General features: G+C 35.6%; 4 protein-coding genes and 2 non-coding genes across 6 annotated transcripts; 2 read left to right on the top strand and 4 right to left on the bottom strand.

The window, feature by feature from the left end:
• Positions 1 to 2263: 2263 nt before the first annotated feature.
• CCT6 (chaperonin-containing T-complex subunit) lies at positions 2264 to 3934 on the bottom strand (the record flags this gene model as incomplete). Its single annotated transcript, XM_020220128.1, has 1 exon — positions 2264 to 3934. One exon carries the CDS (start codon positions 3932 to 3934, stop codon positions 2264 to 2266), a length of 1671 nt encoding a protein of 556 aa, XP_020077295.1.
• Positions 3935 to 5364: 1430 nt separating this feature from the next.
• Positions 5365 to 5438, top strand: HYPBUDRAFT_t87. Its single transcript has one exon. It is a non-coding gene; the product is annotated as a tRNA-Ile (tRNA).
• HYPBUDRAFT_6022 (NAD(P)-binding protein) lies at positions 5429 to 6168 on the bottom strand (the record flags this gene model as incomplete). The annotated part of the gene is made up of 2 exons (XM_020223541.1): positions 5429 to 5909; positions 6023 to 6168. 2 exons carry the CDS (start codon positions 6166 to 6168, stop codon positions 5429 to 5431), a joined length of 627 nt encoding a protein of 208 aa, XP_020077294.1.
• Positions 6169 to 7973: 1805 nt separating this feature from the next.
• Positions 7974 to 8047, top strand: HYPBUDRAFT_t88. The gene has a single exon. It is a non-coding gene; the product is annotated as a tRNA-Ile (tRNA).
• A 312-nt stretch (positions 8048 to 8359) lies between these two features.
• Positions 8360 to 10102, bottom strand: HYPBUDRAFT_107001 (uncharacterized protein; the record flags this gene model as incomplete). Its single annotated transcript, XM_020218516.1, has 2 exons — positions 8360 to 9051; positions 9124 to 10102. 2 exons carry the CDS (start codon positions 10100 to 10102, stop codon positions 8360 to 8362), a joined length of 1671 nt encoding a protein of 556 aa, XP_020077293.1.
• A 297-nt stretch (positions 10103 to 10399) lies between these two features.
• Positions 10400 to 12121, bottom strand: RAD18 (E3 ubiquitin-protein ligase). The gene has a single exon (XM_020221213.1). It carries the CDS (start codon positions 12018 to 12020, stop codon positions 10632 to 10634), a length of 1389 nt encoding a protein of 462 aa, XP_020077292.1. The 5' UTR covers positions 12021 to 12121; the 3' UTR covers positions 10400 to 10631.
• Between the last annotated feature and the right edge of the window lie 505 nt (positions 12122 to 12626).

Below are 12626 nucleotides of genomic sequence, written 5' to 3'. Positions count from 1 at the left end.
GCGATAAAGGAAACCGCCAAAGAAATGAAAAAAAAGAAATAAAGGGAGAGGTAAAGAGAGAGAGACCGATTTGTAGTAAGAATTACAAATAAGGTGTTTTGCAGATGATCATGAAACTAAACCCAACCCAACCAAAAGACAAACAAAGAAGTAACAAAAACAAATCGCAGTTTTAACAACAGAAAATAAAAAAATAAGAACAATTCAACTAAGTTTATTGTTTCGAATAACGCACTCTGCACCATAGCTGGCAAACAGAACAAGCAGCAAAACAAACAAGAGAACAAACAAAAAATAAAAATAAAATAAAAATAAACCAAAAATCACCATACAAACGAAAAAAAAAATACAAATAAAAAAAGAAAAAAATCCCAAGTGAGACTCAGCGCAAAACAGTTGGCACCAGGGAGAAAGCGAGCGAGAGTTTATTGCCACAGTGAAGAAAGCTAAAACTTTAATAATAAAACAGACAAGTATCAGTATCTAGTGAACAATCAAGATTAAGCAATAACGGATTCTGATGGTAGGATGTGTGCTAAGGAAGGCGGGCTGAGATCGGTGGATATACGTAAGATGGATTAATTGGTTTAGCAGACCAATGCTACTACTCACGGTTAAATCCAGTCGACGCAGTAGTAGACGGGGATGGGGGTTCACGGTAAGTTACCGTAAGGCCCATTGTATACAGGGGAGGAGACCCACCGCTTGGAACTGGGCGATACGCTAAGACTAACTTGCTAAGACAGTAGGTCCTAGAAGATACCCCCTCCTCGGAGCTAAGTGCAAAACTAAGCGAGCAAAGTTGACATCCAAGCACGTGAAAACGTCTTTTTCAGGGGCTGCCAACGATCATAACGCCCTAAAAAAAATAATTCCGATGCTCTATCAGGAGTTAGGAGAAAATATCCCGGAGCTGTCTCTTTTTTCATACTGTCAAGTATACCGTAAACTCATCTTCCACTTTACATTTCAGACATTTTCATCTAATTTTTTTGTGATATTATTCTTTTATCTTTTGTTCTGTGTTATATAATTTGTATTCGTATGTTCGGTAATGTATATCTTAAAATTCTGACATTTTTATTTTATTTTGTTTCTCTTTCTTTCTTTCCTTGCTTATTCGACGGCTTCTTTGGCATTACTCAGAGCTACCAACTCCAAATTACAAATTTATTACAAACTTTAGATCGGAACTCCTTCAGCGATATAATCATAAAATAACTGTTGGTTATTCTTGTGTTGCCCTTTTGGCCTTTTGTTTTCGTTCTCAGGTTTCATTCCATCATCGTTATGCCGTCAGTTGCCTATTGTGGTTGCCATGCTTGAAATTTGTTGTAGATACAATTAACAAGAGTATTTACTTACAATGATAATTGATCAAAAAAATAATATTCAATTATAGATTAAAAGAAGAAAAAAAAAAAAAAAAAAAGTATCTCATGTACCCCTAACCTTAAAAGTAATAAACTTTCGGGTAAGCAAACACCCTTAGCAGCAACGGCCAAGTCGCAAATTTGGTTCGCGACAGTTGTTCTGACTACTTTTTTTTGGTTGAGTATTTTCCTGCTGACTTTGTCTTTTTTTCCAAGTGTTATCTTTTTTGCGACTTGCTCGAGCAGCGGTTGTCTTTTCGTTCTTCGGCAGTTGCCAGTTGCCGTTTTTTATTTTTACGCGATATGGCGCCTCTTACTCGGCCATTTCTGCCCCTCTGCTCCAAAAGAAAATATCCATTTATTTTCTTTTTTTCTTCTTGCAGGCGCATCCCAAAGGATCAAACTACGAGAACTCCGAATCTCAAGCGAGAAATGCGCTTTTCCAACTGTTTGCTTGTTGTTTCTTGTTATTTGCGCTTTTACTAATTCGATTGTCGAATTATTTTCCATCAACTACATAAAATAACATATATACATTAGTAGGTAAAATAAAGTTAAGTCAATCTACACCATCTAAGGGTCTCGTTAAAGAGAGAACTAGTATTTAGGCTACGTACTCCACCCTAAAAGTTGTCGATCATCAAGTTGATTCTGTTTTTTCGAAAGCTTATCTGGGGTGGAAGAGGTTTTCATTTGACCTTTTCAAGTTTTTCTGTTGGCCTTGCCCCCCATTTATTCATTTTTGTAACTTTTCGTATCCGTTGGCTTACGTAAATATCATTTTAAACTTCATCGCTTTTACTTACTACATTTAAAATAAATATTTTTGGTTGTGTATATATATACTTGTTTTGTATGTACGGAGGTATTTATTTGTATGTACGGAGGTGTTACATTGGGGGAGCACCCATTGGAGCACCCATTGGAGCACCACCAGGAGGGCCACCAGCACCTTCTTTCAACGAAGAACGACCAGCCTTTAATAACTCGTCACATAATAATAAATTAGACGCAATTCCGGTGGCAGAAGAAATGGCATTTCTAATGACTCTAAAAGAATCCCAAACCCCTTCAATTGAAGGATCCATTGGTTCACCAGATTTTAGATCCACCCCAACAGTATGACCTTCAGAAATCTCATCTTGACAATTACCTAAAGTTTCTAAAGAATCCAAACCAGCATTCTTGGTTAATGTTTTAGGAACAACTAATAAAGATTCAGCAAAAGCTTTTATACCTGATTTGTTTTTACCTTTGAAAAATTTAGATCCATTTTGTAATAAATAATTATTACATGACATATAAAAAGCACCTGCTCCTGGTATAACTGATTCATCTTTTAAAACATTTGAAACGGATCTTAAACCATCTCTTATAGCATCTTTAGTTTGTTGCAAAATATGATTATTTGATCCTTTAATTAATATACTAGCCGATTTTGGTTGTTTATTTTCAGTAATATAAGTAAATTTATCTTCACCAATACTATTTTCATAAACTAATCCACTATATCCTAAAATTTCTGGAGTTAAATCATCAACTGAATTTTGTGCTTCACCTCCAACAATTAATTGTAATCTTTCCATATTTCTTCTTTTAGCTCTTCTTAAGGCTAAAATATTATTTTTAGCTAAAACATCTAATGACATTGGATCAATTCCCTTTTGATTTATAATAACAAAATTTTTATTTGAATTTAATTCACAAACTTGATTCTTCAATTCGATAATTTTTTTCAATTTTTCATCAACAAATTTTCTTTCACTAGCAACTAATTTTTCTCTTTGTTCTGCTGATGAATAGAAAAATCCAGAATTAACTTCAGTTTTTTCATATTCTAAACTAACATTTAAGATTAATACATAAGCATTTTCTAATCTTCTTGGCATATCTGGATGTCTTGCTCCATGATCTAATACTAATCCTTTAATTAATTCAGTATCTTTAACATTCCCATATTGCATAGTCATTATTTCAATCATATGTAAATCTAATTTTTTCATATCTTCATCAGATTTAACAGTTAATACAGCATCGGTGACAATAGGTGCTAATATATCAGTAACAGTTGAGTCAACTTTAGTCGATAATGATGATCTTGCTACTTGTAATAAAAATTCTCGATCAAATTTTTCCGGTTTTGTTTTAAATTGATTTAAATAATTTAATGCTTCATCTCTGGCAATATCAAATCCATCGACAATAACTCTTGGGTGAACTCCTTCATCGATAAATCTTTCAGCTTGTTTCAATAATTCTCCAACAAGTAAAATTACCGTTGTGGTACCGTCTCCAGTTATTTCATCTTGGGCAGTTGCTGCTCTAGCAATCATTACCGCAGTTGGATGTTGAATTTGCATCTCAGTTAATAACACCTTCCCGTCTTTGGTCAACTTTAATCCTCCAGATCCATCAACTAAAAGCTTCAATGTGCCTTTTGGTCCTAAATTACTAGCTAACACTTGTTGTAATCCTTGAGCAGCGGAGATATTCACTTGTAATGCTTGAGCACGTCTTAACGACTCTGCCTTGGGGTTAAGTAATTGAATCGAAGATGACATCCTTGTGTTTATTCTTCTCTTTCCAGATTCACTTGAAGGATCTCTCTAGTATTGATACAATGATTGATGGGTCTTCGTCACTTCAATGATGAGTAGATCGGTTTGGCCGCTTTTTTTTTCGATTCATTTTTCGTGTTGATTAGTTTTTTTTTTTTTTTTTTTCGCTGTTTTTTTACTGTTAGTGCGCGTCTGCAAAAAATGGTCTCGTTACCCGGATTTTTGGTTGATGCAAAAAGTGAAAACTAAACTTCCTGGTTGCAATTACATTGATGTCAATTGAAGCCAATTACATTGATGGCAATTACATTGATGGCAGTTACATTGATATAGTCACGTTGACATGATTCCAGCTTACTCATTGTAACAAGCCACTAAAAAATCTGAAGAGATTTCACCAGAGAAAAAATTGGCTGTTTGGTCAATTTAGTTAGTAAGATGACTCCAAATTTTGGCTTCTTTTGAGCTGAGTCTGTAAAGCCACCCTGGATGTAATCAGAAGTATGGTGTTTAGAGTATATCTTGTTAAATTTTCAATTTTTTAAAAATTTGCAAAAATTTCATAAAATTTCATAAACTTTGCAATGGTTACAAGTGTGAGTAAATGTATTTATGAGTAAATGATACATTTTCTTTTCATATCGGTTTTATTCTCAAGAATACAAAGAATTGAGCTGAATTTTAAACGTTCAATTTCTAAACTTGCATTTATCGATACTTTGAAACAATTAAGTTTAGCAAATTACTAGAGACTGGCCTTTTGAAATTTCTGTTCGACTGGGTATATGATTTAATGGAGGGGAAAGATAAAGAGGAAGCAAGTATAAATGAAGAGGAAAGGTTACAGAAATAACGGAATGAATAATGAAACCAAATTTAGTATTGCGTACGTCAATGCATTTATCTATGGAGCTCAAGCCTGATGTATCGAGGTGCTTTTTCTCAAAGGTAGGCAAATCTTTGTAAATTACGTCTGGTATTGAGGATTGGGTCTGGTATTGAGGATTGGGTCTGGTATTGAGGATTGGGTCTGGTATTGAGGATTGGGTCTGGTATTGAGNGTCTGGTATTGAGGATTGGGTCTGGTATTGAGGATTGGGTCTGGTATTGAGGATTGGGTCTGGTATTGAGGATTGGGTCTGGTATTGAGTATTGGGTCTGGTATTGAGTATTGGGTCTGGTATTGAGTATTGGGTCTGGTATTGAGTATTGGGTTTGCAGCTGAGTATTGGGTCTGCAACTTCGTCAATAATCTATTTGTTCAAGGGCCACACAAAAACCAATTTGACTTCTCAAGTACTTATAACCACACAATACATGTTAAACAAACACTAGGACCGCTCAAACCAAGCCCGCTGATTGTTTTTGACCTTTTTGATTCACTTACTCCTACAGCGGAGGAAAAACAAGGCATTTTTCAGCAAACAGTTACAGGTCCCTTGGCCCAGTTGGTTAAGGCGTGGTGCTAATAACGCCAAGATCAGCAGTTCGATCCTGCTAGGGACCATTTTTTTGTACGTCTCTAACGTCCACAAATCCACCGGCAGTGGTTGGAATTAGATCATTTGGAGAACTAAGCTTTAAAAAAGAGTTAATCACTTCACTTGAAGTATTAAGTTCATTTTTACTAACTGGGAATGCTTGAGGACCAAATACAAAACTTGGATTTATATTTTTAATCTTAAAGTTAACTTTATTTTCCTTGACATAATCCCAAGCAGCTTTTTCGGCAAATTTTTTCGATCCTCTATAACCAGCAAAAGAATCAACCAAAGCTTCGTCCCAGGTGATTCCGTTCCATGATTCTTCATTATTTGTATGGGCAGGGTTTTTCTCCTTTGTTGAAGTTGAAACTGCTGCATAAGAAGGAGTTATAACCACGTTTTCAATTTGACCACCGTATTTAGTAATGGCTTTCAATGCGTTGGTTGTACCACCAACGGCTGTTTTTAATAATTCTTCTTCAACATCCGTAGCCCTGAAGTGAAAGGGAGAAGCAGTATGTAAAAAACCTTGATTTCCGGATGTTTTTGTAAAGCTTCATCAAAGGCTCCTTCCTTAGCAATATCCGGAACCACTTCGTAAGAAAACTTAGAAGACCCAAGTTGCTTAGCAAGAGCATCCCCTTTCTCAGCAGAACGAACCGATCCAATAACAGTATAGTTTTTGTCAAGTAAAACCTTAACAATATGGATTGCAATGAATCCAGTAGCCCCAGATACGAAAACAGTGGTCATGATTGAGTAATGTCTTAATGATGAAAATCAACAACTTGGTATTTTATTCCATTCTTTCATCTGCCTTATATAGAAATGGCGGCAACCCAATAAGTAATGAGGATCAATCGGTTAACGGTGGCAGTCCATTCCGTCACTAGAGTCCACTATTACCAAACTTCACCTACCTGGTTGGCTGTCCTATCCAAAGAGTTACACAGTTTAACTTGTGTGAGTTTTTGATGCAACAAAACTGAACGATTTTTGGCGAGTCAAAAGTTTTTTTTCCTTCTTTTTTTTTTGCAACTTGCACCAAATGCTAAAATATCTTACAAGTGGACCAACAACTGAATTAACCTTGCAAGACTGTTTGTATTGTAAGTATTAACGGGCCCAAGATCAGTGCTAAATTTTGGTTGTTTTAATTGCTTCTAGGAAGATTGAATTCATGGGATGATCTAGAAAAAACCTATGAGATTTAGAACTCTTTGGCAGATGTAAAGTCTGACCTAAAAAGGGTACTGCCGAAGCCTAACCATCCTCTTTTTCTTCTATAAAGACTGTGTGTTTGCTGAAAGTGCCCAATGTGGAGTACTTATATTCGACGTGGCCATTTACAGTTATACAGGAGTCTAGGGCATAACCGTTTCTGGTGCAGATGTGTCTTGCTGCAAAATAGGAGCATTCTCTATGTACACTCAATATAGTTGACTACTTTATATGCTACACTAAATTATCGGTACAACAATTATCTTTTTAGGTTAATATAGAGTGTATATTTGCTTTTAACTATTGGGAGAAATATGTCATAATGACAACACGCAAACAAATCGGATTTTGGGAAAAGTCAAGAATTAAAGATTTTAGAAAATTGTAAAAGAATCTAAACCTTTCGATGACGGCAAGTTAAGTTTTTTACAGAGCGGTAACTAAGAGACCCAATAGAGAGCAACTGGTTTATATCGATTTTTCAATGAAAAGCATAAGTAGATATTAAGGTAAATTCCTTGGCCAATCCTTTTGGTTAATGATTAAAGTGTAGGCCAATGCCCACAGATAGTTTTCATTTGGCAATATATATTAGACTTCTAATTTTTATAATACTGGTGCTAGTTATAATAAAGTTATTTTCTCTTTAATACTAGCTAAAAGATTAATACATAAATCCACAACTCATAGTTAATCATATGTATCTGACTAATACCTTCCTGCATGTGTTATGGTCTTCGGTACCGGAAATGGTGTAAGCTAGCTAGACATTCGAGGACGATAGAGGTCTGATCTACCCCCATAACCCGGTAGACGAATGGGTCGGCTTGGTGAGTTCCATATGCTTCCACCAATGAGAATATGATGGCCCGGAAGCAGGATATGCAAATATTCACACATAATTAGTAGAAGAATGAGCCAAAAGCTTGGTCCTACTTCAAAGATATCTCTAGAGCCCAGTAAGTCACGGTTACAAAAGAGGCAAACCAGCACGGTAGTAATTCTTCCGAGCTTTAAAACAAAACAAAGAGACTATAATAGGCAAGCATGGATTCCATCAGAAGGTCCATTTACATTCACATATTGTATTGTATTTTGAACAAGATTAAACAATCTGAAAAAGAGCAAAAAGATACTATTTCGTAATTTATGCAAAAAAAAATCCCCAAATAATTAATTCAAAATGCCATATATAATATTGCCTCCATAGAATATGAGAAAACTTATAAAAATCGTAAAAAATGGAAAAAAAAAAAAAATTCTGGAAACTTGAGCTTATAAAAAAACTTAATACTTGCTTATAATGAAAAACCACAAAATTTCACTCAAACAGAAATGGTCCCTTGGCCCAGTTGGTTAAGGCGTGGTGCTAATAACGCCAAGATCAGCAGTTCGATCCTGCTAGGGACCATTCTTTTTTTTTGGAGATTTTTCTAATCTCCTCAATTTTTTTTTTATAAGCGAGAGAGCCTATCGCCGTTATATGTCTAATTTTTTTTGCAGTTTGCTAAGTGCACGCAACCAAGTTCACTACTTACTTAAACTAAACCGATAGATACTTTGAAACGATAATGTCATTAGTCTATTAAAACAGCATTTGCTGATGGATAAAAGAGATATATAAAACAAAAAAATAAATTATTATGAAGAGCGAACTTCGCTAGGAAATATAAATGCAATTAAGGAAAAAAGGTAGGATGTTTTTATGTACTTGGATTTTCGATCAGTCTTTCCTCTCTCCATCTTCCGGATTATACAGAGCAATTTTGAATGAACTATCACCATCAGCATCTTTAGATTCACTTTTGCTCAGTGATTCTTCTTCAATTTGTGTAGGTATAGGTCTCTCGGGAGAGCTTTGTTTGGGGATAGACTTCCTTTTTTGAGTCATTGAAAAAGGTGATATACCAGCAGCTTCATTTGAAGCTTGTGCGGCAACATTATTGATACCGGCTCTATCCATCCTTTCATTCAAATCAGAAAGGTTGTTTTTTGATTTTGTTGAATAGTTGCTAAATGAAAAATTTTTGAAGGGTGCCTGTCTCGAACTCACAGTTCGGGATTTGAAAAGCGAAGGTCTGTTTTCGATAGAAGGGCTACGTTGTTGTTCTAAATCGGTTTTATTAGACGATTGTCGACGACTTAATGCTCTTCTTATTTGAGTTCCTATGTATTCGGCAGACTTAGCTGGCTCAACATCAAACTCTGTTCCGGCGGTGTACACCGATGCATTATCATTTAAGTTTTTACTGGATTTCCCAGAGGCAATCGATCTTTCCCTTTCGGATGGAGGTCCCATACCATAAACAGGGAACACGTTTTGTGGAGATTTGTGTCTTTGGCGAATTGATGCAGCACTTGACCTTGACATCCCGGTAGCTCTTGAGGATAGAGTGGGAACTCTTGATAAATTTTCTTGTAAAGAAGGTTCATAGAGTGCTTGAGGAGGGGGTTCATTCGCCATTTCAGCACTCATTGAACCTCCACTAGAAATCTCTTGAGAATTTTCAGATTTTTCTTTTTCTGGAAGATAATCATCAGGATATTCTTCAACAATGTCATCTTCTTCAGGTACTTTTTGCCTCACGACTCTTGAATCTTGATTCAATTCCGGTTGTTCATCTCTAACATCGTATTTAGGTAAGTTCAAAAGTCTTTGATCTCTTTCAACAACTACAAGATGTAAGTACCAAGGAATGACGATTCCGAAAAAAGAACCACCAATCATGTTACCAATTGCTCCAGGTAAAAAAACTTTCCAAACCACGGTTGCAAAAGGAACAGGGGCTTTGTTTATCAAACCAATGACCAACATGAACATATCAGCAACTGAATGAGTAAAACCCATAGCAACAAAGGTGAATACTGGAAGAAGCATCATAAGAAACTTAACGTGTAAAGGTTTTGCCATCAATTGTAAATATATGGCTAGACAGACGAAAAAATTACCAGCCATTGCTCGAAGTAAAGTTTGAACAAATGAGTGCTCTGCCTTACTCACTAAGATTGCAACTGACCCTTCAATCATCAGCGAAGTTGATGTTACCTCAGAATAATGACAAAAAATATAACAAACAAATATATTACCCGCCAAATTAAACCACCAACTTACAAACCAACTAATGATTAGATCAAGAATTGAGACTGCTCCTCTGCATACACCAACACTGAAAAAAAGAATGTTTGAATTGAATAAATCAACCCCCATTATAACGACATAAAATAAACCAATCGGATAAACCAAACCTTGTATTAACTGAATTATTCCAGGATCGCTCTTATATATCTCTGGACAAAGTGATTGAGCCATTACATGTAACATCCCACCAGAAGTAAAAAATATACCACCCATTATCGAGTTAATAATCAAGGTATCAATTCGAAGACGGGCTTTTTTCATCGAGGTAGCAACCACCGCTAGAGCAGCCTCATATGTGGTCAAATAAAGTGAATCATCGCTTCCCATGCTTCAACACCAGCCTTTAAAAAGCGACTATTTCCAATAATATTTTAAAGTTTCGTTGAGAAAACAAATGTGCTTATTTAATATTGTTTTGAGCTTTAAAAAGATAATATAAGTAAATGTTGAATGATACTTAATTTCTTCGAAAACTTCAGTTTTCAAACATTCAGAAGCTTTGTTTTTCAATTACTATAACAGCGTTTCAAGATTCTGAAGCTATGTCCGCAAGTAAAAGAGGTAAGTTGTATATATATGTGTATTTTGAATAAGATGATGATTCGTGAAGCAAAGTTCAACTGCTTTTTTTTTTTTACGGGATTTTCAGCCGGTCTAAATGTTTTTGACCTAAAAAACGGAACAGTTTTGCGCGGGATTTAATTACTTAAATCAGTGCGGTTTAACCTAGGTTCTAAGAAGATACGCTTCCTACATCAATTAAACAGTATATCATTGGTTACGGATAATTACATTGAGCATAGGATGATGTGGATTATACAATGGTGAAGAAAAAATGCAAAAATTAATAATGGGTCTACTTATCATCAAGGAAAAGTAAACTCCGAGAAAAGTCAAGATTGGCACCGTTGGTCGTTAATTCTTTGTCTTGCGCTGAATCCTCTTGATTGTCAATGTTGGTAGTTTCATGCTCACCGTCGGTAGGCTCGTGAACTTGCGGTTGAGGTTGAGTTTGAGTGATGACTTCACTTTTAGAATCATTTTGTTTGTGCATTGTTTTTTTAGCAGCCGTCACCAAGTCTTTGAATTCGTCTTTGTAGGTGTCTACCCACAACTTTACCAGAAAGTCCTTGTCTGTAATAGATTTATTACTCAAACTATTTCTGGACGAAAACAATGAGGTCGAGGAAGATGCAGAGAAAGCCAGATGGGACAATTCCCACTGATTGAGTTTTTGTTTCAACAATTTTTCCGGTATCGGATGATTACTGTCTAAGTTTGAGTTGAACAATATATAGTACTGATTATAACGAAGTTCTAATTGGTATCGTGTGCCTTGTGTAGGAAGTTTTATTGCTGCTAATTTTTCTTTTAGTTTTGGGGTAGTTAATGAGCTGAAATTCAATTTAGGAAGTCTTCTAATATCCTCACGATTATGGTTCTTAACTTCATTAAAATAAAAATTCTCATGATCGATACGAGGCTTATTGGCAGGTTGACTTGATTTTGGCTTAATGGGTTGGAAAAATGATGAAATTGCGGTTTTGGAATTTGGTCTCTTCTTTTGAGATTGATAATTAGTAGTTATCCCTGGTGACTTGGATTTACGAAAATTCTTCTTTCCAGTTAAACAATCATCTATATGTTCAGATTGTAAAAGTTCGGCAGTCATTTGTTCAGAACATATGGGACATGAAACCATTTCTTGAGGAGACGGTATTGATTCTTTTACTTCCACAGACCTTATTTCACTGTTGCCATTCATTTCATGGGAGATACATTCCGTCTTCATCTTTTTGTTTGCTGGTTCCATTCCAAGCACTGTCGAGCTGTCATTGGCACTGTCACTATCTGAAATCACCTCGATAACTTCAGTATTTGCAACCCCTGGTGATTTTCTTTCCGATTCATTCAGTCCACTGTCTTCTTCTTTCAAATGACTCAATAGTAGAGGACGAAATGAACTATAACATGCAACTATCTCTTCTAATAATATCTGCCTTCTCAAATTACTTTCAAACTGTTCGGTTTGACATAATGGACAATGACTATTGATAACCAAATATTCACGAATACACTGAGAACAAAAAGTATGATTACATGCTGTTGAGACGGGGGCTCTTAAAAATTCTTTACAAATGAAACATCTTTGCAAGGAATCAAACTGGGATAGCTCTGGGATTTTAGTAGATTTCCATTCTGATGGATCAGTCACGTTTTGCAAATTCTTGGAAAACTGATTCATCTTATTCTTCAAAAGGCCCTGCTTTTTTCAAGATGTTTTCTAATCCTGTAGACTTTACGTGGTAGCGAAACGAAACCGATAGTAAAGAGCTTCGAGTTCAGTTCTATATACCGCGTACTATCTTTTGACTAATACAATTTTTTTTTGCTTTTGCTCATTTTTTATATGAAGGCGCGTCAGATAGTGGTAGCAAAATTATGTTGATGTCATTGAACTTAAATTTTTATATAAACGACAGAACAGGCATGATAGAACTATTACAATACAGATAATGTAATTATAAGCAATTAAACTATTTAATTAAATGGCCTGTCAATGCATCCGTGTGCGTCTATAATTACAATTCATCATGATCAGGCTTATTTGTTGCTTTTGATTTGGTTTTAGTTCTGGTTCTGGTAACTGTTCTCACCTTCCTCTTCTTCTTTTTGGAAGGTGTAGCACTAGATGTAGAAACTACTTCGGTATTTGAAGCAGCTGGTTCAGGAATGGAAGTTTTACTGGTTACAGTTTCTCCAGTGTTCGAGGTCGAAACAAAACTTGGTGTGCTATTGACTGATTCTTCTTTTATCGGGGAAGCAGTTTCTTCTGAGTTGAAAATACTAG

The sequence above is a fragment of the Hyphopichia burtonii genome (assembly GCF_001661395.1).
Source record: "Hyphopichia burtonii NRRL Y-1933 unplaced genomic scaffold HYPBUscaffold_3, whole genome shotgun sequence".
NCBI lineage: Eukaryota > Fungi > Ascomycota > Pichiomycetes > Serinales > Debaryomycetaceae > Hyphopichia > Hyphopichia burtonii.
This window is presented reverse-complemented; position numbering and strand designations above follow the sequence as displayed.

Coding starts and splice junctions, on each gene's coding strand:
- RAD18 (XM_020221213.1), bottom strand. CDS start 12,020: ATGAATCAGTTTTCCAAGAATTTGCAAAACGTGACTGATCCATCAGAA.